The 25,384-nt window shown below is 53.3% G+C and overlaps 2 protein-coding genes across 4 annotated transcripts in view; one reads left to right on the top strand and one right to left on the bottom strand.

Moving 5' to 3' along the window:
• Positions 1 to 25,384, bottom strand: part of SLC5A10 (solute carrier family 5 member 10) — a 78,577-nt gene that overhangs the window by 18,384 nt on the left and 34,809 nt on the right. The window lies entirely within an intron of this gene.
• The window catches only part of FAM83G (family with sequence similarity 83 member G), a 28,237-nt gene continuing 11,100 nt past the window's right edge, over positions 8,248 to 25,384 (top strand). Inside the window, exons 1-3 of the mRNA XM_037163210.2 lie at positions 8,248 to 8,328; positions 8,753 to 9,416; positions 22,285 to 22,452. Coding sequence (XP_037019105.2) covers positions 8,895 to 9,416; positions 22,285 to 22,452 — 690 coding nt within the window. The 5' untranslated portion in view covers positions 8,248 to 8,328; positions 8,753 to 8,894. The remainder of the gene's footprint in view (positions 8,329 to 8,752; positions 9,417 to 22,284; positions 22,453 to 25,384) is intronic.

Raw genomic sequence — 25,384 nt, 5'->3', positions numbered from 1 at the left:
TGTGGGTTTGATTCCCAGTCAAGGCACATGCCTGGGTCTGGGCCAGATCCCCAGGTGCAAAAGGATTGATGTTTCTCTCACGAGTTGATGTTTCTCTCTCTTTCTTTCTCCTTCTCTTCCCCTCTCCCTAAATATAAATAAATAAAATCTAAAAAAAAAAAGAGAGACAGTCAGAAACAAAGAATACACTAATTTAAATAAAGAACAATTAACAGGGAAACAACAGTAGAGTGGATGAAGCCAAGAATCAAATCAATAATTTGGAACATAAGGAAGCAAAAAGCAACCAATCAGAACAAGAAGAAAAAAATCTTAAAAAATGAGGATAGGCCGTAAACAGCCTTTGGGCAACTTCAATTGTTCCAACATTCACATCAGAGGGGTGCCAGAAGGAGAAGAGAAAGAGCAAGAAATTGGAAATCTATTTGAAAAGATTATAAAAGGAAACTTCTATAATTTGGTGAAGGAAATAGACATGCAAGTCCAGGAAGCACAGAGAGTCCCAAACAAGATGGTTGCAAAGAGGGCCACTCCAAGACACATCATAATTAAAATACCAATGGTTAAAGATAAAGAGAGAATCTTAAAAGCAGCAAGAGAAAAGCAGTTGGTTACCTACAGGAAAGTTCTCTAAGACTGTCAGCTGATTTCTCAAAAGAAAGTTTGCAGGCTAGAAGGGATTGGCAAGAAATATTCAAAGCCATGAAAAGCAGGAATCTACAGCCAAGACTGCTCCACCCAGCAAAGATATTATTTAGAATTGAAGGGCAGATAAAGAAACTCCTAGACAAGAAAAAAAAACTAAAGGAGTTCCTTATCACCAAACCATCATTATATGAAATGTTAAAGAGACTTAAGAAAAAGACTAAAACTATGAACAATAAAATGGCAATAAATACATATCTATCAACAATTGAATCTTAAAAACAAACTAAGCAAACAACAAAAACAGAGACAGAATCATAGAAACAGAGAGTGTTTTGATGGTTGCCAGATGGGAGGGGGTGTGGGGAAATGGGTGAAGAGCTGAGCGAGTTAAGAAGTACAAATAGGTAGTTCCAGAATAGCCATGGGGTTGTACAGTACAGAGAGTATAGGAAAATGGAGTAGCCAAAGAACTTATACACATGACCCATGGACATGACAACGGTGTGGAGATATCCCAAGGGAGTGAGGATGCTGGGTGGAGGGGGGCAAAGGGAGGAAAATTGTAACAACTGTAATAGCATCAACAATAAAATATAATTTAAATAAAGATCACAGATTTAAAATAAAACTATCAAACTTTTAGAGAAAAAAACAGTAGAAAATCACTGGACCTAGGGCAAGGTGAAGAGTTTTTGGCCATTTCTTTAAAACAATATTTTCTTAGAGATAGGGGAAAGGAGGGTGAAAGAAATAAAGAGAAACATTGATGTGAGAGAGAAACATCAATTGGTTGTCTCTCCTACACTCCCCAACAAATTAGACCTCATCAAAATTCAAAGCTTTTGGCAGACTTCCGGCCAAGATGGAGGCATAGGTGGAAATACAGTACCTCCTCGCACAACCAAATTTAAGGACAACAAAGATTTAGAAACAAAAAAACAGCCAGAATAAACAGAAAATTGAACTGTACCAAAGTTTGATAACGACAAACCATTCATCCATACCAGTAAGAGGGGCAGAGTCAGTAGCCTGTGGAGAGGGGTCCTGACAGGAAAATGCTATGGTTGGCGACCTTGGCAGGCGCACAGGAACAAAAACCCAATAAGGCTCATAAGGCGGCTGCCTGACCTTAGACACACATCCACGCACAAATAAACCAGGCAGGTTTAAAAATGGTCAGTGAGAAAGATCATGCAACCCAGGACCCCAGCAATGGGAAATAAAGCCTAAAAGCACCGATTGGAAAAACTTTCGGGGGTTGAGGTGCCGAGAGAGGTTCCCAGCCTCACAGGAGAGTCTGCTGGGGAGACCCAAAGGGCCCTAGAACGTACACAAGCCCACCCACCTGGAAACCAGCACCAGAAAGGCCCAATTTGCTTGTGGGAAGTGGTAGAGAGGATAGAAATCCAAGAGGCAGCAGAACAAGCACCACTGCTCCCTCTCTGACCCCTCCCCCACATGCAGTGTCACAACCCGGTGACTGAGTTGCCCTGCCCTGGTGAACACCTAGGCTCTGCCCCTCATATGTAATAGGTGTGAACAAACCAAAACATTATGGCTCAAACAGAACAGATCAAAGCCCCAGAGCCAATACTTTTAAGTGACTGGGAGATAGCCAACCTATCACATGCACAGTTCAAAACACAGATGATCAGGATGCTCACAGAACTGGTTGATTTTAGTCACAAATTAGATGAAAAAAATGAAGGCTACACTAAGTGAAATGAAGCAAAATGTACATGGAACCAATAGTGATGGGAAGAAAACTGGGACTCAAATCAAGGGAGTGGACCAGAAGGAAGAAAGAAACAACCAAACAGAAAAGAATGAAGAAGCAAGAAGAATAATAATAAAAAAAACCACAAAAAAAAACCAAAGAGAGGCTTAGAAACCTCCAACCTCTGTTGGAATCTTTATAGGTTCCAACATCTGAATTATAGGGGTACCAGAAGGGGAAGAGGAAGAGCAAGTGGAACACTTATTTGAACAAATAATAAAGGAGAACTTCCCCAATCTGGCAAAGGAAATAGACTTCCAGAAAGTCCAGGAAGCTCAGAGAATCCCAAAGAAGTTGGACCCAAGGAGGAACACACCAAGGCACATCATAGTTACATTAGCCAAGATTAAAATGAAGGAGAGAATCCTAGAAGCAGCAAGAGGTAAGGGAACAGTCACCTACAAAGGAGTTCCCATCAGACTGTCAGCTGATTTCTCAAAAGAGACCTTACAGGCAAGAAGGGGCTGGAAAGAGGTATTCCAAGTCATGAAAGACAAGAACCTACATCCAAGATTGCTCTATCCAGCAAAGCTTTCATTTAGAATGGAAGGGCAGATAAAGTGCTTCCCAGCTAAGGTCAAGTTCAAGGAGTTCATCATCACCTAGCCCTTATTATATGAAATGTTAAAGAGACTTATCTAAGAAAAAGAAGATAAAAATATGAACAGTGAAAGGACAGCAAACTCACAGTTATTAACAACCACACCTAAAACAAAAGCAAACTAAGTGGGCAGCTAGATCAGGAGTGGAGCCACAGAAATGGAGATCACATGGAGGGTTAGCAACAGGGGAATGGGAGGAGGAGAAGGGGGAAGAAAGTACAGAGAAAAGGTAGTACAGATGGTTGGTAGAAAATAGACAGGGGGAGGTCAAGAATAGTATGGGAAATGTAGAAGCTAAATAACTTATGACACATGGACATGAACTAAAGGGGGAGATTGTGGGGGCAGGGGTGTGCAGGGTGGAGGGGAATGAAGGGGGGAAATGGGACAACTGTAATAACATAATCAATAAAATATTTTTTGAAAATTTAAAGCTTTTGCTCTGTGTAATATGCCTGTGAAAAGGATGAAAAGAAGAGCCACGGAAATTACTTTCATAAAATTGCAGGATACAAAACCAATACCCAAAAATCAGTTGTGTGTCTGTACACTAATAATATAAACTATAAGAAAGAGAAATTAAGAAAACAATCCCATTTATAATTATAACAAAAAGAATAAAACAGCTAACAATAAATTTAATCAAGGAAGTAAAACATCTGTGTACTGAAAACTAAATGGAAAGCTATTCTGTGCTCAGGGATTAGAAGGATTCATCATATTCTTAAAATGTCAGTAATACCCAAAGCGATCTACAGATTTAATGTGATCCCTATCAAAATTCTAAAGTATCTGTTGGAACCTTAAAATACTCCAAGTAGCCAATGCAATCTTAAGAAAGATAAACGAAGCTGGAGGCATCACATTTCTTGATTTCAAACTGCATTACAAAGCTATAGTAATCAAAACAGTATAGTATTGTCACAAAAGCAGATACATAGATGGGACAGAATAGAAAGCCCAGAAATAAACTCATGCATATATAGTGCATTACTTTATGACAAAGGAGCCAAGAACATACAGTGGGGAAAGGACAGTCTTTTCAGTAAGTGGTGTTGAGAAAACTGGATGTCCACATGCAAAAGAATGAAACTGGACCCTTGTCTTACACCACTCACAAACATCAGCTCAAAATGGATTAAGGGTTTGAACATAAGACCTGAAAACTCCTAGAAGAATACATGGGGCTAAGTTACTTACCATCAGTTTTAGCAATGATTTTTTGGGTTGTACACCAAAAGCAAAGGCAAACAAACAAAAACAAGTAAGTGGGACTACGTCAAGTTAAAAAGCTCCTGCACAGCAAAGGAAACTGTCAAGAAAATGAAATGGTAACCTACAGATTAGGAAAAATTATTTGCAACAAATATGTCTGAGAAAGGGCTAATATCCAAAAATATATGAAGAACTTATACAACTCAATAGCTATGTGTATAGATAGATAGATGATAGATAGATATCTGATTTTAAAAATAAGCACATGAACTTAATAGACATTTTTTTCCAAAGGAAACATCCAAATGGCCAAGAAGTACATAAAGAAGTGCTCAACATCACTAATCATCAGGATGCAAATAAAAACCACCTTGAGCTATCACCTTGAGCATCTTAGAATGGCTATCATCAAAAAGACAAGAGATGACATGCATTGGTAAGGATGTGGACAATAAGGAACCCTGTGCACTGTGGGTGAGAATGTAAATTGGTGCAGCCACTATGAAGAACAGGGAGGTCCCTCAAAAAAAATATATATATATATATGTGGAACTGTTATATGATCCAACAATCCCACCTCTAGGTTATATGTCTTTAGGAAGTGAAATAACTACCTCTAAGAGATATCTACACTTCTGTGTTCATTACTCACAGGAGTAATGACCACAGCCAAGATATGGAGACAACCTAACTGTTCATCCACAGATAAATGAATAAAAAAGATTATATACACACATATGTATAATGTACATATATATGTTTATACAACAGAATATTACTCATCCATGAGAAAGACATTCTGACATTTGAAACAACATGGATGGACCTAGAGGGTATTATGCAAAGTTAAAGAAGTCAGAGAAAGCCCTGGCTGGCGTAGCTCAGTGAATTGAGCGCGGGCCTGCGAACCAGAGTGTCGCGGTTCAATCCCCAGTCAGGGCACATGCCTGGGTTGCAGGCCAGTTCCCAGCAGGGGACTCACGAGAGGCAACCACACATTGATGTTTCTCTCCCACTTTTTCTCCTTCCCTTCCCCTCTCTCTAAAAATAAATAAATAAAATATTTTTTAAAAAGAAGTCAGAGAAAGACAATTACTGTATGATGTTACTTATATTCAGAATTTAAAAGTGCCAAACTCATGGAAACAAAGACTAGAATGGTAGTTACCAGGGACTAGGGAGTCAGGTGAAGAGGGGAGATGTCAGCCAAAGGGTACAAACTTCCAGTTATAAGATGAGTAAGTTCTGCCCCAGTTGGTGTGGCTCAGTGGACTGAGTGTTGACCTGAGAACCAAAGGGTTGCTGGTTTGATTCCTAGTCAGGGCACATGCCTGGGTTGCAGGCCAGGGTCCCCAGTAGGGAGCACCCAAGAGGCAACCACACATTGATGTTTCTCTCCCTTTCTTTCTCCCCTCCTCACCCTCTCTAAAAATAAATAAATAAAATCTTTAAAAAAAAGAAAGATGAGTAAGTTCTAGGGAGCTAATGCACACCATAGTGATTATAGTTAATATTATACAGTTGACCCTTGAACAAACATGGATTTGAAATTAAAAATGGGCTTTTTTCAATAAATACTTTAAATGTATTTCCCTTATGATTTTCTTAATAACATTTTCTTCTCTAGCTTACTTTATTTTACTTTGTAAGAATAGAGTATATAACTCATATAACATGTAACATATGTATCAATCAGCTATTTATGTTATCAGTAAGGCTCCTGGTCACAGTAGGCTATTAGTAGTTTAGTTTGGGGGGAATAGAAAATTATATGCAGATTTTCAGCTACACAGAGGGTTTCAATGCCCCTAGTCCCCACATTGTTCAAAAGTCAGCAGTATTATATACTTAAAAAAGAGAGAGAGAAAAGAAAGCTACAGACCAGAAGAAAATATCTGCAGACCACATACCCAACAAAGGCCTTGTATCGAGACTATATAAACATTCTCAAAACTCAACAGTAAACACCAAAAAGAAAATGGGCAAAATATATGAACAGGCATTTCACTGAAGAGTATATACAGATGGCCAATAAGCACATAAAAATATGTTCCATGTCATTAGTCATTAAGAAAATGCAAATTAACACCACAGTAAGAGACGCCTATCAGGATGGCTAAAATGAAAGAATAGTGGCAACACAACGTGTTGGCGAGGATATGGAGAAACTGAATCACTCGTGCATTGTTGGTGGGAATGTAAAACCTATGCAGTACATATGTGAATGTTCATAGCAGCCTTATTCTTAAGAGTCCCAAGCTGGAAGCCCAAATGTCCTTCATCAGATGACATGGTTGGACGAAGTGTGATCCATGCACACCATGGAGTACCAGTCAGCCACAGAAAGGAATAATCTGTCAATCAAACCGTACAACCACCTGAATAAATCCCAGAGGTGGAAAGCAGGCCAGCGGCTACAAGGGGCTGGGGTGGGGTATGGTATGGCTGAACAGAGGGAGAGCTTGGTGGTGACAAAACAGCTCTGCATCTTGACTGTGGTGGTGGTTACACAAATCCGTGACGAGGTTGCATATATCTACATGCACACATAGACATGAACACATATGAATTGGTAAGATCTGAGGAAGCTGTGGATCACAGCAACATCAACATTCTTGCTGTGATGTTACTGTACTATAGTTGTACAAGATGATACCATAAGGGAAGCTGGATAAAGGCTGCATGTAAGCTCTATATTTTGTTTTGTTTTGTTTTGTTTTTTGACAACTTCTATGAATCTGTAATTCTAGGCAGGTAACTACAGAATTTGGAGGCCTGGAAGACTGTCACCCCTGAGAGCCAGAGCTCCCTCATGAGCCAGAGGCCCTGGTACTGTGTAAGAACAGAACAGAGGCAGAGGCCCAGAGGGGGTCCTCTCCTGGGTCCCTAGGGGCAGAGGGTGTAAACCAGGCTTCAGAACCCCCAAGACAGCGATGCCCACAGCACCTGCTAAGGAAGCGCTGGGTTCCTACAGGGGCTGTGCTCATGGGCCTGTTCTCTGGGGCCACTATGTTCAGACACAATGTGATGCCTCCTGTGGCCAGGGTACAGTGCAGGACTGGAAACAGGGGTGACTGATGGGGACCCCAGGGGTTTGGGGGCTGGGAGCCAGCAGTCACTGCTCAGGGCAGTGGACCCAGTGCAGCTTGGCAGGCAGGGGAGTAGCAGTGAGGGTCCTGAGGCAGCAGGGTTTGCAGTCCTCAGCAGCACGGAGCACAAAGCAACAGCATCCAGGGCAAGTGACAGGGGATGCGGGACAGAGGGAAGGGCTGGGCCAGGTGCCTGGCTGACTGGCTGAGGCACGCAGTGGGGTCTGAGCTCTTTGGCCAGGTTTAATGGGCTTTGTTGTCCCTCCCCTGGCAGTCCGCTTTCAGATGTGGTCCCCACACCTCCCATAACCGGAGTTTCAAGGCCCAGGGAGGTGGTCCAGGGAGCTAGGCCTGGCCCAGCCCACAGCAGCCCTCACTAGCTCTCCCTGCAGCCTGTGGGGCACTGCTCATCAAGCAGGACCAGCCCTGGGGAGGGGACCCCTCCGAACAGGGAGCAGGGTTCCCTCACTAGAACTGGGTACCAGCTCTGTCCACACCAAGCTCTGAGAAGGCTCTTAAGATTGGGTCAGAAATGTAGCCTTGCCTTGGGGACTCTGGGCCTAGTACCCCAACTCCACTTCCACAACCAGACAGATGGGCATCTCCAGGGACTTCCCATGCCACTTAGGAGGTGGTGCAGGTAGGGTGGGACCAGGATTCCCACCGGCCCGGGGGACAGGGGGCTGTGCCAAGTCTGTTCACTTGCTGGCGGAGCCCAAGAGGAATACTGTTCCACTCTGGGCGCAGTGTTCCAGGAACACTTGGACTTCAGTCCCTGAGTTTTTCCCCTGCCCGCCACCCCGGACTGGGTGCAGCAAAGTGGAGGAGGCAGGTCTGGATCCGCCGGTGGCTTGATTCAGTTTCCGGCCCCGCCCCGGGGCCGCACGTGACCTCAGGTGGTGGCGGGTGGGCGGGGTGGCATTTAGTCACTGGCCTGCTGCAGCCTGCGCTCACCATTCCTCTCTCCCAGCTTCCTTGCCTGCCCTGCGACAGCCCGGTAAGCTCACCCTGGCCCACACCCTAGGGTCCCGGCGCCCTATTCCCCCCAGCGCCTCCGCCTCCCGCCTCCCCCCTCCCTGCCCCCTCCCAGCCACCTTCAGGCAGGCCCCGTGGGTTGCCCATCCAGGCGCCCAGGGACTTCCTGGAAGCCCAGAAATGCAGGCAGGGCCTGTGTCCATCTGATTAAAGTCTCCTGCCTCGCACTACTGGAAACTTCTGGGAAGTTCCCCACCAGCCCTGATTTCCCCAGAAGTAGCCTAGAACTTCAGGCAGCCCCAGAAATCTTCTGGGATGCGAGCGCCCTGTCTACGCAGATACCACACACTGGCCGGGGATGTGCCCCCATCTCCTTCAGCCCCATCTGGTGCCCCAGCGCTGTCTGTGCTCTGCCTGACCCTACATTTGTCCTCTCTCTCCTGCAGGCTCCTTACCACCGGAGAGGAGCAGAGGCAGCCCCAAGGGCCCGGAGTGCACTGTGTCCCTGTCTCACTGGAGTTAGGACCCAGACCTTCCTGAGCATCTGTCTCCCGACCACCCCGGCAGAGGCTCTGTGCAGGTGGCACCATGGCCTTTTCCCAGGTGCAGTGTCTGGACAATAGCCATGTCAACTGGCGCTCCAGCGAGTCCAAGCCTGAGTTCTTCTACAGTGAGGAGCAGCGCCTGGCCCTGGAGGCCCTGGTGGCCCACGGCCGAGAGGCCTTCTACGAGGTGCTGAACCGGGAGAACATCCGAGACTTTCTCTCAGAGCTGGAGCTCAAGCGCATCCTGGAGACCATTGAAGTGTATGACCCGGGCTCACAGGACCCTCGGGGCTCAGGCTGTCCCCTGGGGCCTGAGGACAATGGAGTCCGGGATGGTGAGGAGGCCAGTGGGGCAGAAAGAGTCCCAACTGAGGCAGAGCCGCCGCCCTCGCTGGAGTACTGGCCCCAGAAGTCAGACCGCTCCATCCCACAGCTGGATCTGGGCTGGCCTGACACCATCGCCTACCGTGGTGTGACCCGGGCCAGTGTCTACATGCAGCCCCCCCTTGACGGGCAGGCCCACATCAAAGAGGTGGTGCGCAAGATGATCAGCCAGGCCCAGAAGGTGAGTGAGCCACTGGTGGAGTCCCTGGAGAGGAAGCTGACTCCCCAGCACCTCCCACCCCGGTGAACACTACCTCCAAGTCCAACACAGAGAGTCCCCCATAGTCACTGTAGGTGTCCTGGCTGCCTTCCTTCCTGGGTCCTCTGGCAGGTAACAGTGAGTGGGCTGCCGCATCTCAAAGGGCCCTTGTGCATTGTTGGGGGGGGGGGATGGGGGGTGAGGGGGGACTTTCTGATCTCCAGAGGCCTGGTGAGCAGGTTTTCCAGAAGAAGGTGCTGCAGTGGGGTTGGGTGGGGTTGAGTGCAGTGGGAAGGCATTATGTGGCTTTCTCTTACTGCCCCTGGGATGGCTCTGATTCACTCCGAGGAAGGGAGGCTCTCATACAAACCATGAGCTCTCCAAAGTTGCTTTTGATGGGCAGGGGAGGAGTCATGGAGACTGAGAAGTCGCCTGAGCTTATCTGAGCCTGGCCTGGAGGCCTGAGTCCAAATGTGCCTGTTTCCTGGGGGTGCTGAGCAACAGGGAGCCAGTTGTTCATCCTCTCTGAAACTTTTCATGTGCTTTGCAATGGCAGAACCTTTCAGCCAGGGATGTGGGGGTAGGGATGGCTTGGTCTTCAGGGGTGGGAGCAGAATGAGTTCAGCTGAGGGCTATCCACCTGCGTTAAGTGTCCATATTGGAAGGGACCTTGAGCACTGTCTGGACCTCCCCTTCTCAACCCCTGCTGAGCTGTACAGTGTCCCTGGTGGGGGCAGCTGTACTCAGTTGACACACTGACACATATTCTGAAAAGAGGAGCTCACCACCTGCAGAGACAGCTGGGCTGCTGCTGGACAGCCATGACCTTGAGCAGATACTTCTTCTTGCTGTGTGGGAAATGCCTTTTTCATGGTTTTTAAAGTGCATCCTGACATGATTGATGAAGCCTGCCTAGCTAGCTGCCTTGAGAAGGATTCTGAGGTCAGGTCTGGGCTCAGTAGAGAGAAGTGACTAGCAATGTCTATCCTGGCCGAGGTTATGGGCAAGGTGTTTCTAGTGGAATCTGGACCCTTCATTGTTCCGGGCCCGGAGCAGGGCAGTAAATTTCTCAAGGCCTGAATGCTGGCTTTGGGGACGATGCTGGCTGACAGACAGGGCTTGGGAAAGCTTTTGGGCAAAGAAACTAAAAGTGGATCAGGGGCTGAGGAGGTAGCCACAGCTTAGGTTTCCAGAAACGCAGAGTTTCTGTGCCCAAAGGGCCAGCCAAGTCCAAGGGCCTATGTCAGGGAGCCTGGCTTTCAGCCTGTCCCAGGCAGCTTTGGGGCTTTGGGTTTCTGGTCTTTGGGATGGAGGTGATGAGGATAAAAGCTGCGTCTTTGGCTGTTATGGAGATAGAATCAGGTGACTGGAGTGAGGAAGAACAGGAGGAAGAGGAGGAGAAGGGGGGAGAAGGGAGCCTTCACAGTTTTCAGGCCCACTAACCCGCCCCTCACCTGCTGTGATTTCAGGAGGTGCTGCTGACATGAGACCTGACCTGAGGTCACGGCACCCAATCCCCTGGGAGGGCCTGTTGGGATCCATTGTCTGGCCTCCAACCCCCTTTTCAGACTTGGGGAAACGGAGGCCAAGGAAACTTGACCTGCTGCGCCGGGTTCCCCTCCTCTTCCCTCTCCTCCCCACCAGGAGTTGAAAGGAGGCAGACATTAGATCCCAGCTTGGCACGGGGCAGCCAGAGTCTAATCTCCTCCAGACAGAAAGACAGACAGCCTGTCCTGCTGATGGGGCCAGATAAGGGTGCCTGGGGCTGGGCCGGGCCCTCAGGGTGGCCTCCCCATGTCTCTATGGCCAGGGCTGAGACTCAGCCACCCCACGGGCCCTCTGTAATTTTATTTGCTCCTGTAAAAGCTCCACAAGGTTACAGGTGTCACCTTCTAAGGAAGAAGTCCATCTCAGGTTTGAACTCCACTCTGTGTGATACCACAGTTGGTGTGGCATTGCCCCCTACTGTAACCCCATTAAGAATGGGGGCTCCTTGCAGACACTGGCACCCTTTCAGAGAGTAGGGCACCTTGGAGGCCATAGAAGAGGGGTCTCAGAGACAGTGAGGCCAAGCACCTCATCCTCCAGATGGGGACACTGACACACAGAGAAGGTGGGGATTTGTTCTCACCCCACTGCACTGCGGTGCACCAGCCCCTGCCTTCCAGCCCATCTGCTTCCCTGTCACATTCACCCTGGGACCTGAGGCCGACGGGGTTGTGCTCTTGAGCCATCTGCAATAACAATAGCTGCTGCTTATTGAGTTCAAGGCACTTGATAATCTCAGGTAATGCTAGCTCCCCATTTTTCAGATGTAGAAACTGAGACTCTCCAAGGTCATCTAGCTACTTCCCTTGGGGAGGGGTGGGAAGCAGGCCTGTGTTGTTCTCGGCCTCCAGGACAGGGCAGGGAGGGGCAGCTCACCCCAACTCCTACAATCCTCCCATCTCCCCAGCTCCAGCTCCAGCTCCGGCTCCAGTGGCTTCCCAAGCCCACAGGGCTGGGCTGGGACACTGATGGATGCTGACAAATGCTGACGGAGCCCTTTGCCTGGCCGCCTGCCTGCAAACTCTTCCTGTCGCCTGTCTTCCCATGAATCACTTCTTTTCCCTTCTCTCCCGATTCCTCCTCTCAGCCCTGGTACAGTGCAGGCCTAGAATGGGGATCCCACTTTCGGGCCGCTTGGTTGGAACACTGAACCCCCTTCCACTGGGCCCCTGGCCTGGTGCTGCTGCCACTGAGTCAGGGCAGCCTGGCCTGACACCTGCTCAGCCGAGCCTGCCATCAACATGGCAGGCAGATCCTGGGACAGGGACCTGGAGACTGTTCCTGTCAGGGCTGCCACCAGATCCTGCCATTCCCTAAAGACTAGAGGGGAACTAATAGGCCACCATATAAGAAGCCAAGAGTGCTGGGGTCAGGTCCCTGCTCTGTCTCCACCATGGTGTGACCAGGCACATGGCTTAGCTCCTCTCTGAGCCCTGGTCCTCCTGTCTGTAAAATGGATACAGGCATGGGAGGCCGCTAATGTCTCTTCAGCTCTGACACCTTGCTGCCCTGTGATTCTAGACTCCTCAGGGGTTCTGTGGGCCAGGCAGGGCAGAGATGGGTGGCCCTGGGTCTCAGCAGACTCCACTGGCTATGTGGCTTTCAGCATGCAGCTTGTGCTCTGAGACAGCTTCCAGCCCCAGTGGGCTCTGACTTTCCAAGATGATGGTTATCTGCCTGCCCATACCCCTGCCCCTGGAGCCAGGGATTTGTCTGGGAAAAACCCTGCTATGGGGTTTCAACTGCATTCCAGAGTCTGGGCCTGTAGCATCACGCCCAGAAGGGATGAGCCGGAGCCCCAGCCTCACTAGGCTGCAGCCTCTGAGAGACAAGGAGAGACTGGATTTGTGGGAGGGGCCCGGGTAGAAGTGCCCCTCCCCCACACACAACATGGGACCAGGCCCCTGGTCGGGGGAAGCCACCCCTTCCCAGCCTGGCCGCCTGCGTGGAGGCCCCAGGAACAGGGGCGAGTCCCATACCAATGAGGAAACTGAGGGGGAATGAGTGGCTATGGCTAGACTAGAACTGGACTTCTCGCCAGGCAGGTCAGGGCTTGGGAACAAGGACCCAGAGGCAGGGCCACCCAGCAAGAAGGGACAGGAAATAGGTTTCTCAATGCCTGATTAAGCCCACATTCTTTCTTCCACCACCACATGTGGAAGTCCCGGCAGAAGGCTTAGCGGCAGGAGAAGTAAAGCGTGTGCCAGGTAGAGTGGGTACTCGACCTACACTGTCATCCTCCCAACAGTTCCATAGGTGTGCAGATGAGGAAACTGAGGCTTGGTGGGGTGGAGAGGGCAAATAACCCACTTCAGGGCACAGAGCTGATGACCGAAGGAGCTGGGCCCCACGCCCAGGCCAGCAGGTCCTGAGCCCTGTCCCCAGGGAAGCAGCGTCTTGGCTGTTCTTTCTGGGCCAGGCTTTCCTGGGAGCACTGGGGCCACGCTGCCTTTCCCCAGCTCAACTCAGGACAATAAGGGCAATTTCACTGGTCTTTTTGTCCCCCTCAGGCTCCGAAACGCTGGCTGTCTGTGAGAGGGTAGTGCACTGGGATTGCTGAGGAGAGGGTGGCGGGGACCACAGCCACCATGGATCCCTGCAGACCAGGAGGGAAGGCTCTCACTGTCCCTGAGCTGGGCAACACCAGGACAGCTTAAACACCTCAGGAGGCCCCAGGGTGGCCTGGTCTGCCGTCCCAGGGACACACAGTAGGTTCAGGGAGCTGCTTCCTGCTTCTTTTGGCAATTCCCAGCTCAGGGCCCAAGGCCCTTACCTGCCAGGTGGGGAACCATCTGATAACAGCATCCCATGTTGGCTCCTGTTTTCTGCAAAGGTTTCCTCCCCAACGGCATTTGCCTCTTCCTTCAGAGCGGGGAGAGACAGGAGTGGCTCTGCCGAGAGGGAGGGCCAGCAGCCCTGGGCTGGGCACGCCCCTGGCTCCCCAGCTCTCGGGCAGGCAGCCTCACCCCTGCAGCCCTGCCCTCCCTCAATTCTGTGGGGTGGCGCCTGTCATCACGCTCCTTTCGCAGATGTGGATGCCGAGGCCCAGAGTAGGCCAGGGCCTGCTGCAGGTCATACCAGGCTCCTCGGCATGGCCGGCCTGCCTGCACTGGGCTCCACAGAGTCCCAAACTCCCTGGTCTGATAGGCTACTCTGGAGCCAGGGTCCTTCCCTTGGGCCAGCAGTAGGGAGCTGGTGCTCTCGGAGGTCCCTGGCCCACCTGCCCAGCTCAGCTACTTCCTTGCTCCATAATCTTGGGCCTCAGTTTCTTCATCCATAAAATGGGGACTGGGCACTTGCCTTGAGGCAATAACAGCGGTGAGCGCCCACCGGACGCTGAGCACATGGGACCACAGCCTATAACTCGGCAGGCCCTGGCCCAGGTGGGCTCTACCGCCCTCCTTGGTGAGGGCCCTGTGATCCCCAGGGCCAGCCACCTTCGCTGGTTAAATGCCATGTAGGGTGGTGGGAAGACTGGCTATCGTGTCCCACGGACCCAGGATTGAGCCCCAGCTATGCTGTTATCTAGCCAGGCTGCCCTGAGTGGCTTCACCTGTCGGACCCTCCTCTCCTTCCTCTTTGGTGCCATGGTGATGACACTGCCACCTCAGAGTTGTGGTGAGATTTTGGTGGAAGAAAGGGTGTCTGAAAGCATTTGGTGTGGGATCTGGCGAGGGGCTGGCAGTCAGTAAACATCAGTTCTCTTCCCTCCTTCCCTCTCCCCCTATTCTCACCCCTCTCCTGACTGCCACTCTCTGGGAGAAGTCTGGGTGGAGAAGTGGTGAGCTCCTCATCTGGGAGGAGTTCAAGCAGGGACTTGGATGAGTACGGTAGGGGGATATGGGCACCAAGTGGCTCGGGGGCCTCAGCCCTGCCTGCTGTGTGACTTTGGGCCGGTCTTTTCTGGGCTGTTCTTCCCGGAGGATCGGGATGCTCAATGGCTCCACAGTGTCTGTCACTCTTGGACCCTGGAGGAGCTAACATCTTAAATGCTTTTGAACATACGATTCTGCGATTTTCCAGCCTGAAAATCCTCAACTTGCGCCATTTGCTGACAACGGTGGGGGCCTGGCTGGTTGGACCCTGTACCTGCAGGCCTGGGAGCTCAGAGGGCTGTGAGGCCCTTTGAGGCTGCAGGGACAGGGAGTAGCTCACCCTCTGGTCTTGCCCACTGGCACAGCCCCGGTCACCAAGTGGCCTTCCCCACGTTCTGCCAGCTCTGTGTCTGGCGGCGTTCCTGAGTTGCACTGAGGAGGTGATGTTCCTGTGTGGAGGCTAGAGACCCAGGGCCAGCCGGGCCTCCCAGTCAGAGGGCTCTGGCCGGGACGAGTATGCTCTTCTTGACCCCATCCTGCTTCAGCCCTTGGTTGTTCTGGAGGCCCCAGCCCACTTTCATCATCCCTGATGAGGCTTCTGTCTTAACACTGTGGAGCATAAGGAAGGTGCCGGAAGTGGAGTGTCGGAGGTGAGACTGCAGGCCATCTACCCCGAATCCCAATGTTCTTGAGAAGAGAAACTGAGGCTGTAAGTGGGGAAGTGTCCAGCCATAGGCCACCCAGGGAAGGAGTGGCAAAGCCGGAGGCACCTGCCCTCAGGGCAGTGCTGATGGCCAGGGCTTTAGTCCAGGACCCGGGTGGGTCTAGGAGGTGGTGGATGAAGTTGCAGCTACAATAGACACGGGTTCCCTGACGGCGAGGGCAGCCCATGAACCAGAGGCCCTGCTGCCCACTGACAATGACTGCCCTGGAAAATGCGAGTGGCTGTTACTGCCCCACTTTGGTTCTGTAGCTGTACGACACTCAGCTGTCCACAAGCTGGTGCAGCCTGTCCCAGCATTTGTCACTGCAATCACAGACTTGCTCCCTGTTTACCTGGGAGAAAGGACTCAACTGGGAGCAGGGCGTTCGAGCCAGGGGATGGGCAGACTGGTGTGGGGAGCCCCAGGAGTCAGAGGGCACTGCCCACAGTGGGGCCAGGGCTCCCAGGAAGCATCTTCAATGCCTGGGGATTCTTCCTGGCTTTTCAGATGGCAGGTCCACATTGAGAACATGGGACTAAGGCACTGCAGCCAGGTCTGCCCCAGCCCTCCTGCTAGAGGAGGGGGTTGGGGGCAGGGTAGCAGCAACTCCTGTGTGTGTTTCAGGTCCCCAGGGAGGGGATGGGAGCAGCTGCAGCTCTGGAGCCTCTGCCTCGTCTGCACGATGACTGCAGTGCAGATTTTCTTGGCACGGACCCTGGGCCGTCTAACACGGCCTCTCTTTCACCTTCAGCGTTGAAAGCTCTTTTCACTGGGCATGGAATCTGGGTTAATAGTTTTCCCATTTAGGACCTTAAAGGTGCTGCTCCCAGGTCCTCTGGTTTGCGTTGATTCCAAGGAGAAATCTGCTTGCCTTTGTTCCTCAATATGTAACGAATGGTCTTCTCTCCTCGGGGAGCTTTTAGGATTTTCTCTTCATCACCGATTTTAAGTGATGTGGTTATGATGTGCTCTGGTGTAGTTTTCTTTAACTCTTCTGCTAGGAATTCATTGAACTTTTCGGACTTGTGGATGTATAATTTTCATCAAATTGGAAATGCTTTGTGGCCATTATTTTTTTCAGTGTTTTCTGTCTCCCTGCCCCCGCAACCCCACCGTATGCTTTGGTGTCTTCTGAGACTGTGATTATGCTTATCTCAGACCTTCGAAGTGGGCCCACAGCTCCCTGAAGCTCTGCTCCTGGTCTTTCAGTCTCTTTCTCTGAGCCTCATTTTGGATCAGTCCTCTTGATGTCTTCAAGTTCACTGGGCTTCTCTCCATAGTGTCTAATATGTTATTAATCCCATCCCGGGTATTTTTTTATCTTAAATATTGAGTTGTTTCACCTCTCGTGGTTCAATTTGGAGTTTTTTAAAAAATACCTCCCCTGTCTCTAAGTAACCTTTTGAACATATAACAGTTATAACTCTTTTCATGTCTGTAGCTGTCAGTTCTAACATCTGTATCTATTTGGGGTTAGTTTTGATAGACAGTTTTTTCCTCATGAGGGTCATTATTTTTCTGTTTATTTGTGTGTCTCATTTTTTATTGGATAGCAGATAATTGTATGTTATGGAGTGCTTAAGTTTGATTTTTTTCCCTTTAAATACTTTGGAGCTTTGTTCTGGGATGCAGAGATGTTGCTTGGAAACAGTGTAACACTTTGGGGCTTGCTGTTAAGGTCTGTTAGGTGGGATCAGCACAGTGTAGTGGTGTGGGTGGCCAGGTGGGAGCCCCACACTACAGATGAAGTCGATCTGGGCCACTGCCTGCTTCCGTGAGGCGTAGGACACAGACACTTGCACTTGTTTCTGTACTGTCTCCAACTGCTGTCTGCTCCAGCAGCCTGAAACATTTACTCTCTGGCCTTTACAGAAAAAGTCTGGCAGCCCCCATTGGGCCTGTATGCCCACTCCTTGGGCAGTGTCCTTCTGAGGCTGTCCCGTAGGCCCCTCGGAGACACAGACAGCCCTGTCTCTGTGGGAACCAGGGCCTGTCCCAGCTCCCGTGGTTCCCTTCCAGGCATGTGCTGCACAGTCACCAGCTGCAGGCTCTCAAGGACCCTCTGCCATCTCTGGCACTTGCTTTGCATGGCCCTTGCCCATCCAGTACACGCCTGCAAATTCTAAGCAAACTCTGTCTGCTCGGCTCGGGGACAGGCCCAGACCCCGCAGCTCCCTCATGCCACGGCTGGAGGGAGCAGGGGCAGCCCTGCCGCTTGCCTCACTGGTTCCCTCCTCTCAGGGAGCTCTGTGCCTGCTGTGCTGCCTGTGGGCTTGCCGCCACGGATTTTGTCTCGTTTTTTTGTTAGGTAGGAGGGTAGCGCAGGCTCCGTTCTGCTGTCTGGCTGGAAGCAGAAGCTGAATCCTGTGGTCGATATCCATCGTCTCAACCCTCAGGATCTCCTGCAGCCTGCGCTGAGCCAGGTCCATGGGGTGCCACCTTCCACCAGACTTTCAGCTGGCACAGAGGGGAGAGGGAGACAGCGGGCAGTGATTCCCGGCTTTCCGCCCCAGAGAGCGCTGTGGGTCTGGTGGAATAGTCTCAGGTTGGCGCAGTGAGGAGGGTGCAGGAGAGCGGCGGCCACTGCCTACCAAATGGGCCCGGGCGTTGCACCAGCAGCCTAGTGGGGTGGGCACCGTTGTCACTTTATGAAAGAACTGAGGCACTTGCTTGGGGTCCTCACAGATCTTCCCAGAAGGACAATCTGGAGCCCACACTGCCACCCTGGAAAGGCACAGGGAGTTGGGGACCTCTTGGCTGGGATGGCCTTGGGTGGCACACTGACCTTCCCCATTTTGTAGATGATGAAACAAACTCAGAGAGGGACGTGGCTCACCCAGCGCCGTACCGTGGCCTGGAGCCTGTGGGTCCTACCTGGTCCTGTTCTGTCCTTGCCCGGGGTCAGACTGTGCTTGGCCCTGGGGCCAATGTGGGACATTCACTCCAGTGCCCCCAGACCATGCCCCTCGTGCTGGCAGCAGGTTTCAGGTCATGTCTGTTGGGGGCGGTGGCCACAGGTGGGGGCTGCTGCTCTATGGTGGCTCATACACTGCCCTCCTCGCTGAGGTCACCCCTCCTCCTCCTGTAACCACCCAGGAGGTGGAGGTGCCCGTGGTGGGGCATTGGGGCCTGGGCCAGACACCTCTGTCTACCCTCCCACTGGCTCCAGGGGAGACCTGGGGTCGGTCCCCTCCCCTCTGGGCCATAGTGTCAGCATCTCTCAAGTGGAAGTCGATGTCTGCCCACTCAAAGGATATGTAAGGGATCCTGAAACCGTCAGGAGATGGGCAAGACGTTATAGGAGACCTCAGAACAATCCTAGCCTCGTGCAGAGTCAGGGAGGGCATTCGGACCCAGTAGGAGGTAGGAAACAGATGCATAGGTTGGCGGGCATTCGGCCAAGGGAAGGGAGGGGTGGGAGCTGCTGGGGGCACATACTTGGGGAGCTTGCACATACTGCACAGCCCCCACCCCTGCCCTGACCCCAAGAGACATGAGGAGGCCTTTGAGCACTAGAAGCACTCACACCCAGCACTGACCCCAGTCCCTGCAGTGCCCCCTCCACTGTAGCTTCAGCACAGCCCCCCACCCCCGAGCATCCTCCAGCCCCCACCCCGCTGTTCTTTGGGAACCTGTGTGTCGTCCATGGTGTTCGGCCCCTCCCTGTTCTGTGGCCGCATCTTTGAGAGGAGGCTTTCCAGTGACTAAGACTTGGGGGCCACCAGGCTCCCTCCTTCTCTCAGAACCTGGGCTGTATGACCTGCCTGTCAGCCCCATGGCAACCAGGCCTGGAGCGTGGGGCACCAAACACGCGCCTGCTGTCTCTGCCCTCTCAGAACACTGCCTGCCTGTCCCAGGGGTCACAGGAGCGAGCTTCGGAGCTGGGACCCAGGCCAACCTCCTCTTGTCCTGTGAGGTCTTCTCACACACACCAGGGCAGGACAGGCTCCCGTCCCAGCCTGCCCTCTGTCTTTCCTGTAGCCTTGGCCCAGCCTTACCCAGGCCGTCTAGGGGAACATGCAGGCTGGGCCACGGGAGCAGCTGGTATTTACCCTGGGTGGGGCTGGTAGCCTGTGGTGTGGGAGCTGACAGACCCAGTGGGCCAGGCTAGCACCCCTGCCGGCAGGTGACAGACCAAGGTTCCCATCCCTAGTTGGGCCCAGACTAGCTCTGCCTTGGACAAACTCACGCTGTCACAGGCAGGGGTGTGACAACCCCTCTGTGCCTCAGTCTTCTCCTTTGTGAAACGAGAATGACTTGTAGCATGTCTGCTAGGACTGAACAGGCAGCGGTTGTTGGGTTCATTAGAAACCCTCGTGTAGCTCAAGGCCTGGCACTAGCTGTGCTCTCTAGGGCACAAGGTGCTCCATGTTGGGATTCGGGACCCTGGGCTCTAACTCAGGTCTCTGGCCTCTGCTTGCCCACATATGGAATGCAGCAGGGCATGCAGGACTCGGGGCTGCAAGATGGCCTCTGGGCTCTGGCTGTGAGCACAGTGGGGGCCTCCATGGGAGTGCCAAGAACCCCTCTTCACTTGAGCCTTTGGTGGCACCTGTTACAGGCCCTTCTCTGACCTCCCCTTGTACCAGGCTGAGTGCCTGTAGAGAGCTGCTCTCAGCTCTGGGACCCCTAAGGGACCCGCCATGGGGTGCAGGCCTCGGCAGATGCAGCCTGACAGCAGAGGGTCCCTGGATCAGGCACCCTGCCTGCCAGAGGGTGACGTGGGGAAGGGCAGACATGGAGTAGGTCCTGCTGGGGCATGTCCCCCAGCCCAGGCCTAGGGCAAGCCTCTGTCTGCTGTGGCAGGGCCTGGCACCAAGCCTGACCAACCCAGTGGTGGGGGGTGGGCAGAAGGGATGGGATGGCCCCCTCCACAGAGAAGCTTGTTGGCTGTGCCCTTCCTGGGGTGGCACATGAGCCTGCTGGCCTGAAAGAATGGCCCATCCAAAGGGTCCCAGGGCTGCCATGGCCTTGGGGCTGCCAGGTCCCAGGCAAGGAAGTGTCTGCTGCCACCCCACCCACGTCAGGGTCTCGTCACTCTCGACTGGTGACAACACCGGGTGTCATCTGTGCTCTTGCCGCCCACTCACCCAGACATCTTTCCTCAGATGTCTCCTAGGAGGGGAGTTCACTGCCCTCAGAGCCCCTGCTTAACTCTGGTGCCAACATCTGCCGGGCCTGGCTTTCCCAGAGGGCCCGGCCCCTGCAGGCACTGCGCCTCTCCCCTGCCTCATCTGGAACAGCTCTGTGAAGACGCCATGACAGAGCGGCTGTCTCCTAGGGGACAGGGGAGACCCTGGACCTGTCATTGGGGAATGCTGGCTGGGTCTCACAGCTCCATGGGACCTGCCGTACCAGTGAGAAAGCTGGGCCGTTTCTCGTGCTGATAACAGAAGCCAGATAGATGCCTTGCTCAGGGCCACACAGAGATCACATCTGCGGCCTGCAGGGGCCAGCCTGGTGTGCTCACTGGGGGTGCAGTCACCACCGGCAGGCCCCAGGCTGCCTCCTTGTCACCCTGAGTCTGCAGACCCCAGCTGTGGGGGGGGGGGCCTGCCGGGCCTGCCCTTGCTGGGGGTGGGGATGAGCTTGGCTCCCTGAGAGGCCGGGGTAGGTTCTGGCCTGAGTATCTGGCCTGGTGTGTAACCCAGAGCACACGCCCCACCTCTCCGGGTGAGGCTCTTCCAGGAAGTCCTAAGATCAAGGCCAGGGCAGGGACACCAGCCTCAGAGGGCAGGAGGGGCTAGACGTCTGCCTGGGTGGCAGCACCAAGACTGTCTGGCGTGCTCCCTTTTGCTGCCTGGTGGGACAGGTGAGAAGCATGAGAGACTGGAGGCCAGTGTCTGATGGCTGTTGAGCCTCTCCAGGTGCAAGCACCTGCTGATCACCCCTGCAGCCAGCAGGCTCATCCTCGCTACCTTGTCCTTTCCCTGCGCCTCTTCCCTCCGCAGGCCTCGTGGTGTCGCTGACCACGCTGGGATATGGCTGGGCTCTGGGTGGGATAGGAACACCTTGACCTCTGGGGCTCTGCCCTGAGCCAGGTCCAGGAAGGTGGAGGTCAGCTGTTGTGGGCAGAGGTTGTCTGATGACAGGAGGAGCACGTGTACAAGTTTGGGTGGCAGGGGAGCCTGCCAAAGTCCACACCAACCCAGGGACACACAGGACACCTCAGTGAGCGGCCGTGCCAGCTGATGCCCTGACTGCTGGCTGTTGACACATCTGGTTCATCTCAGCATCCCAGGGTAGCAGGTGGAGGGCTCAGGAATGCGACCCAGGAACAGACTGAAACAGGCCCTGGGCTGAGCCAGTCAAAAGGAAGGGACCCTTGGGACGCAGCCCCTTTCTGACTTCAGGACCTTTGAGAGTCTGCCCCTCCCTGGCTCCCACACAGCTGTCTCCCTCGTGCCTCCCTGCACACCCCACCTTGCATGCCTCGCTCCCTGCAGGTCCTCACCCTCAGCCTGCACATGGCTTCCCAGAGTCTGTGTTAGGGATGCAGCAGGTGTACGGGGCGAGCCTCTACCCGCCTTCCTGCTGTCGCAGAGTCTACTCCTAGCCACTAATTGAGAGTCTCATGTCTTAAGCATGGCATACTGAGCCTAGAGTTTCAGGGCTGGAAAGGCCCACACACAGCCTGACACCTCCCAGCTCCAGCCCAGGAAGCAGGGCCGGAGCAGCACCCAGAGAAGGTGGCAGGTGCAGGAGGGCCGTGTGTCCTGCAAGGCAGCTGTCACCCCTGCTGCCTGACTGAATGAAGGCCCCAATTTCTCTTCCTACTCCCAGGTGATAGCCGTGGTCATGGACATGTTCACTGATGTAGACATCTTTAAGGACCTGCTGGATGCCGGCTTCAAAAGGAAGGTGGCTGTGTACATCATCTTGGACGAGAGTAATGTCAAGTACTTCCTGCACATGTGTGAGCGGGCCCGCATGCACCTGGGACACCTCAAGGTGAGCAGGGCTGTCATGATGGCCAACTCTTTACTCAACAAACACCCTGTGCACCTTCCCTGTAGGGATAGAGGCCTGTGCAGGGGAGACAGGGCCCAATAAGCCTCATCCCTCCTGCCAGGCAGTCCCCTAGCCTCTGCCTGAGTACCCCAAGGGACAGGACGCTGAGTGCCTCCAGCAGTCAGAGATAAGGTAAACACTGATTAAGGGCCTGCTGGCCATGAGCCAGAGTCCACGTCAGGGTGCTGCCTCACGTGTCCTTTCAAAGCAGGCCCTGCCACCATGGTTATCTGTCTTGGCTAACACTGCAGGGACAGGGTACCCCCTGCCCTGGCCCCAGCAACTCACGTCTGGTACCTGGAGAGCTCTGATTGCCAGGAATTTCTTCCTCAAGGTTAAGTCAAACTCTGCCTCTGTATCTCCCACCCACAGGTTTAGGGTCTGGCTCCGACAAAGGACACTCCCTCGAGCTGAGGTCAGGGGAAGCTTCCTTGATAACCGCAGAGTTAAAGCGGGCTTGAGGAATGAGAGCAGAGCAGAAAGGGCCACATGGGGGCACCGTGGAGCAGAGGTGAGGGTCGTGACAGCCTGGCTCTCAGCACTGCTTTGCTGCATGTCCTTACACACATCCCCTCTCCTCTCCTGGCTGCAGGACCTTGAATCCGGCCGAGGGGCAGATGAGCCAGTGTGGCTGGCTTCTTCTGCACAGACACCCTAGCATTTGGCACTTTGCTTGCGGGTAGAGGGAGCCCTCTTTCTGCCCCAACATTGCTCGTCACCCACTGTGTGCAGCACATTCCTCAGACAATACATATCAGTCTACATAATAACAGCCAGTACTTTCACGTCAGACGTGGACTGTGCCTGTCCTGGCACTACACCAGTTAACTCATTTACTCTGCATGACTGTCCAGTGGTGCCAATTTTACAATGAGGAAATGGAGGCACTCTCATCCAGGGCTCACTCACAGCTAGGGAGCCCTAGAAGCAGCATGGGGGCCAGCCCCGGAGCCCCTTAGCTGAGAGCAGCCTCCGACAGGTCAGAATTCCTTGGGCTTTAAACCTGGGATCTGAACCCTGGGAGAAGGGGAGAGGCCAGGCTGGTTGACAAGGGCTGGGCACCTGTGCCTATAATTTGCCGGCATTTGTCAGGTGTACCCCCATCCCACTGAGCCTTTTCAAGTGGTCATAAGCTCTCAGAATGGCCAGTCTCTAGGCGTTGTGACATTTTTATGTGGTCTGTTTGGTGGGTTGACCCAAGCCCCATGCTCACACGCCATACTGCCCACCATGTAATTAGCACTGAGGACCAAATCCCGGGCAGATGGCTTGGGGTAGGTCCAGAAGGCAGAAAAGGCATCTTCCCAAAGGTGGCTGTACTGGCCCCGGCTCTGTGGGCAGCAGATCAGAGAACTTCAGGGCTCCCTGTCCAGGCCCTCGCTGAGGTCTGGAGGAGACCCGAAGGCGCACCCCCACTGTGCCCTGCCACATGCTCAGGGCCGCTTCACACACATCACTTCCCTCAGCCCCCTCGCACTCCCAGTGTGTGGACGATAAGGCAGCAGTGTGCTTGTCCATGCTGAGCAGGGACCTGAGCCCTCGGCTGGAAGCCTCGTGCCCTGGCCAGTGCCCCAAGCCTTTTCTCAGTAAAGAAATCCCAAACTCAAGTCCCCTCAAAGTGTTTGGAGTATTCAGAGTGTTTGGAGCTCCCAGAAGTGGTGGGCAGCGGGGCTGTGCTGAGAGCCTGGCCCAGAGGCTGTGCGGCTCCCTTCCTGAAAGGCCGGCCGTGCACCACCCACTCCCCTGCCCTGTCCTTCACTCCCCAGTGCGTTTGGGGGCCTTGGAATGTGGTGTGGCCCCGTAGCTGTGTGAATGCCTGGGATGCCAGGGCCTGAGGGGGCCTTGGGCTGCCTGTACTAAGCTGCCACAGGACAGGTGGGGAAATAGGCCTGTGGGAGGCTGTGACTTGCCTCTTTGTCCTTGTGTTCCTAAAAGCCGGGCTGAAACTAAAAGCCCATAGCAAGAGATCAGCATGCACAGGGGGGCACACAGACCCTTGGCTCCCCACATTCCTGATGTGTGCAGCACCTGCTGGTGGGGCCACCACAGGGCTGGTGCGCAGCCCCACCTCTCCAGGCCTCCGGCACCTCACGGCTGTAATGATGCCTCCCAGAGTTGTTTGAGGATGAAATTAAAGGAGACAATGACTATAAAAGTGCTCTGTGAGCTACGGGGAGCTACGCGGCTTCTAATAACAACAGAAATTATAAACCTTGGGCCCTGGGTAGGGGACAGGGTGTGGATGGGAGGCCTCCTCCCCCACCCCACTGCTGGAAAATGGAGCCACAGCTTAGGGCACAGGAGAGCCTTGAGCATCAGGGCTTCCTGGTCTGGCGGCCCCACTAGCCAGCTCCCTGCACTAAGGGAGGTGGCAGAGTTTGCAAAGGGGCATACCCAGGAGCTGGCACCTTCACAGCACAGGGCATGTGGCCCTGGCCTCCTCATTCTACCCTCGGAGCTTGCCCCCTTGACAGCCCAGACAGGCAGCTAGAGGCTCCTGTGGGCCCAGCCCTGGCCAGGTGTCACCTTGTCTAGGGCCTGCCCACACGGCCTATCTCCCTGCCCGCGGGCCGACTGGGCCCAGACCTGTCTGGGGAGCACTTCCTTCTCAGGGAAGCCTGACTGTCACTCAGCCACCCACCACCCTCAGCTGGCTCGACTTCAACCTGCCCTCAGCTCCTGCTGGCCCAGGGTACAGGGTATACATGTGGGGTCATACTTGTGACCCCAGCAATGTCAGGTGCCAATCTAGGGTCAACGCTAGGAGCCAGGCCTGAGCCCCAGCTCTGCCCCCTGCACTGTAATCTCAGACAGAGCCATTGAATCTTTCTAGGCCTCAGTCTCCTTGTCTGAAAATGGGCAGGGCTACTGT

This window comes from Artibeus jamaicensis, unplaced genomic scaffold, assembly GCF_021234435.1.
Source record: "Artibeus jamaicensis isolate MK-2021 breed Jamaican fruit bat unplaced genomic scaffold, CSHL_Jam_final contig_419, whole genome shotgun sequence".
NCBI lineage: Eukaryota > Metazoa > Chordata > Mammalia > Chiroptera > Phyllostomidae > Artibeus > Artibeus jamaicensis.
Note: the sequence above shows the minus strand (reverse complement) of the source record. Positions and strands in the feature narration are given on the sequence as shown.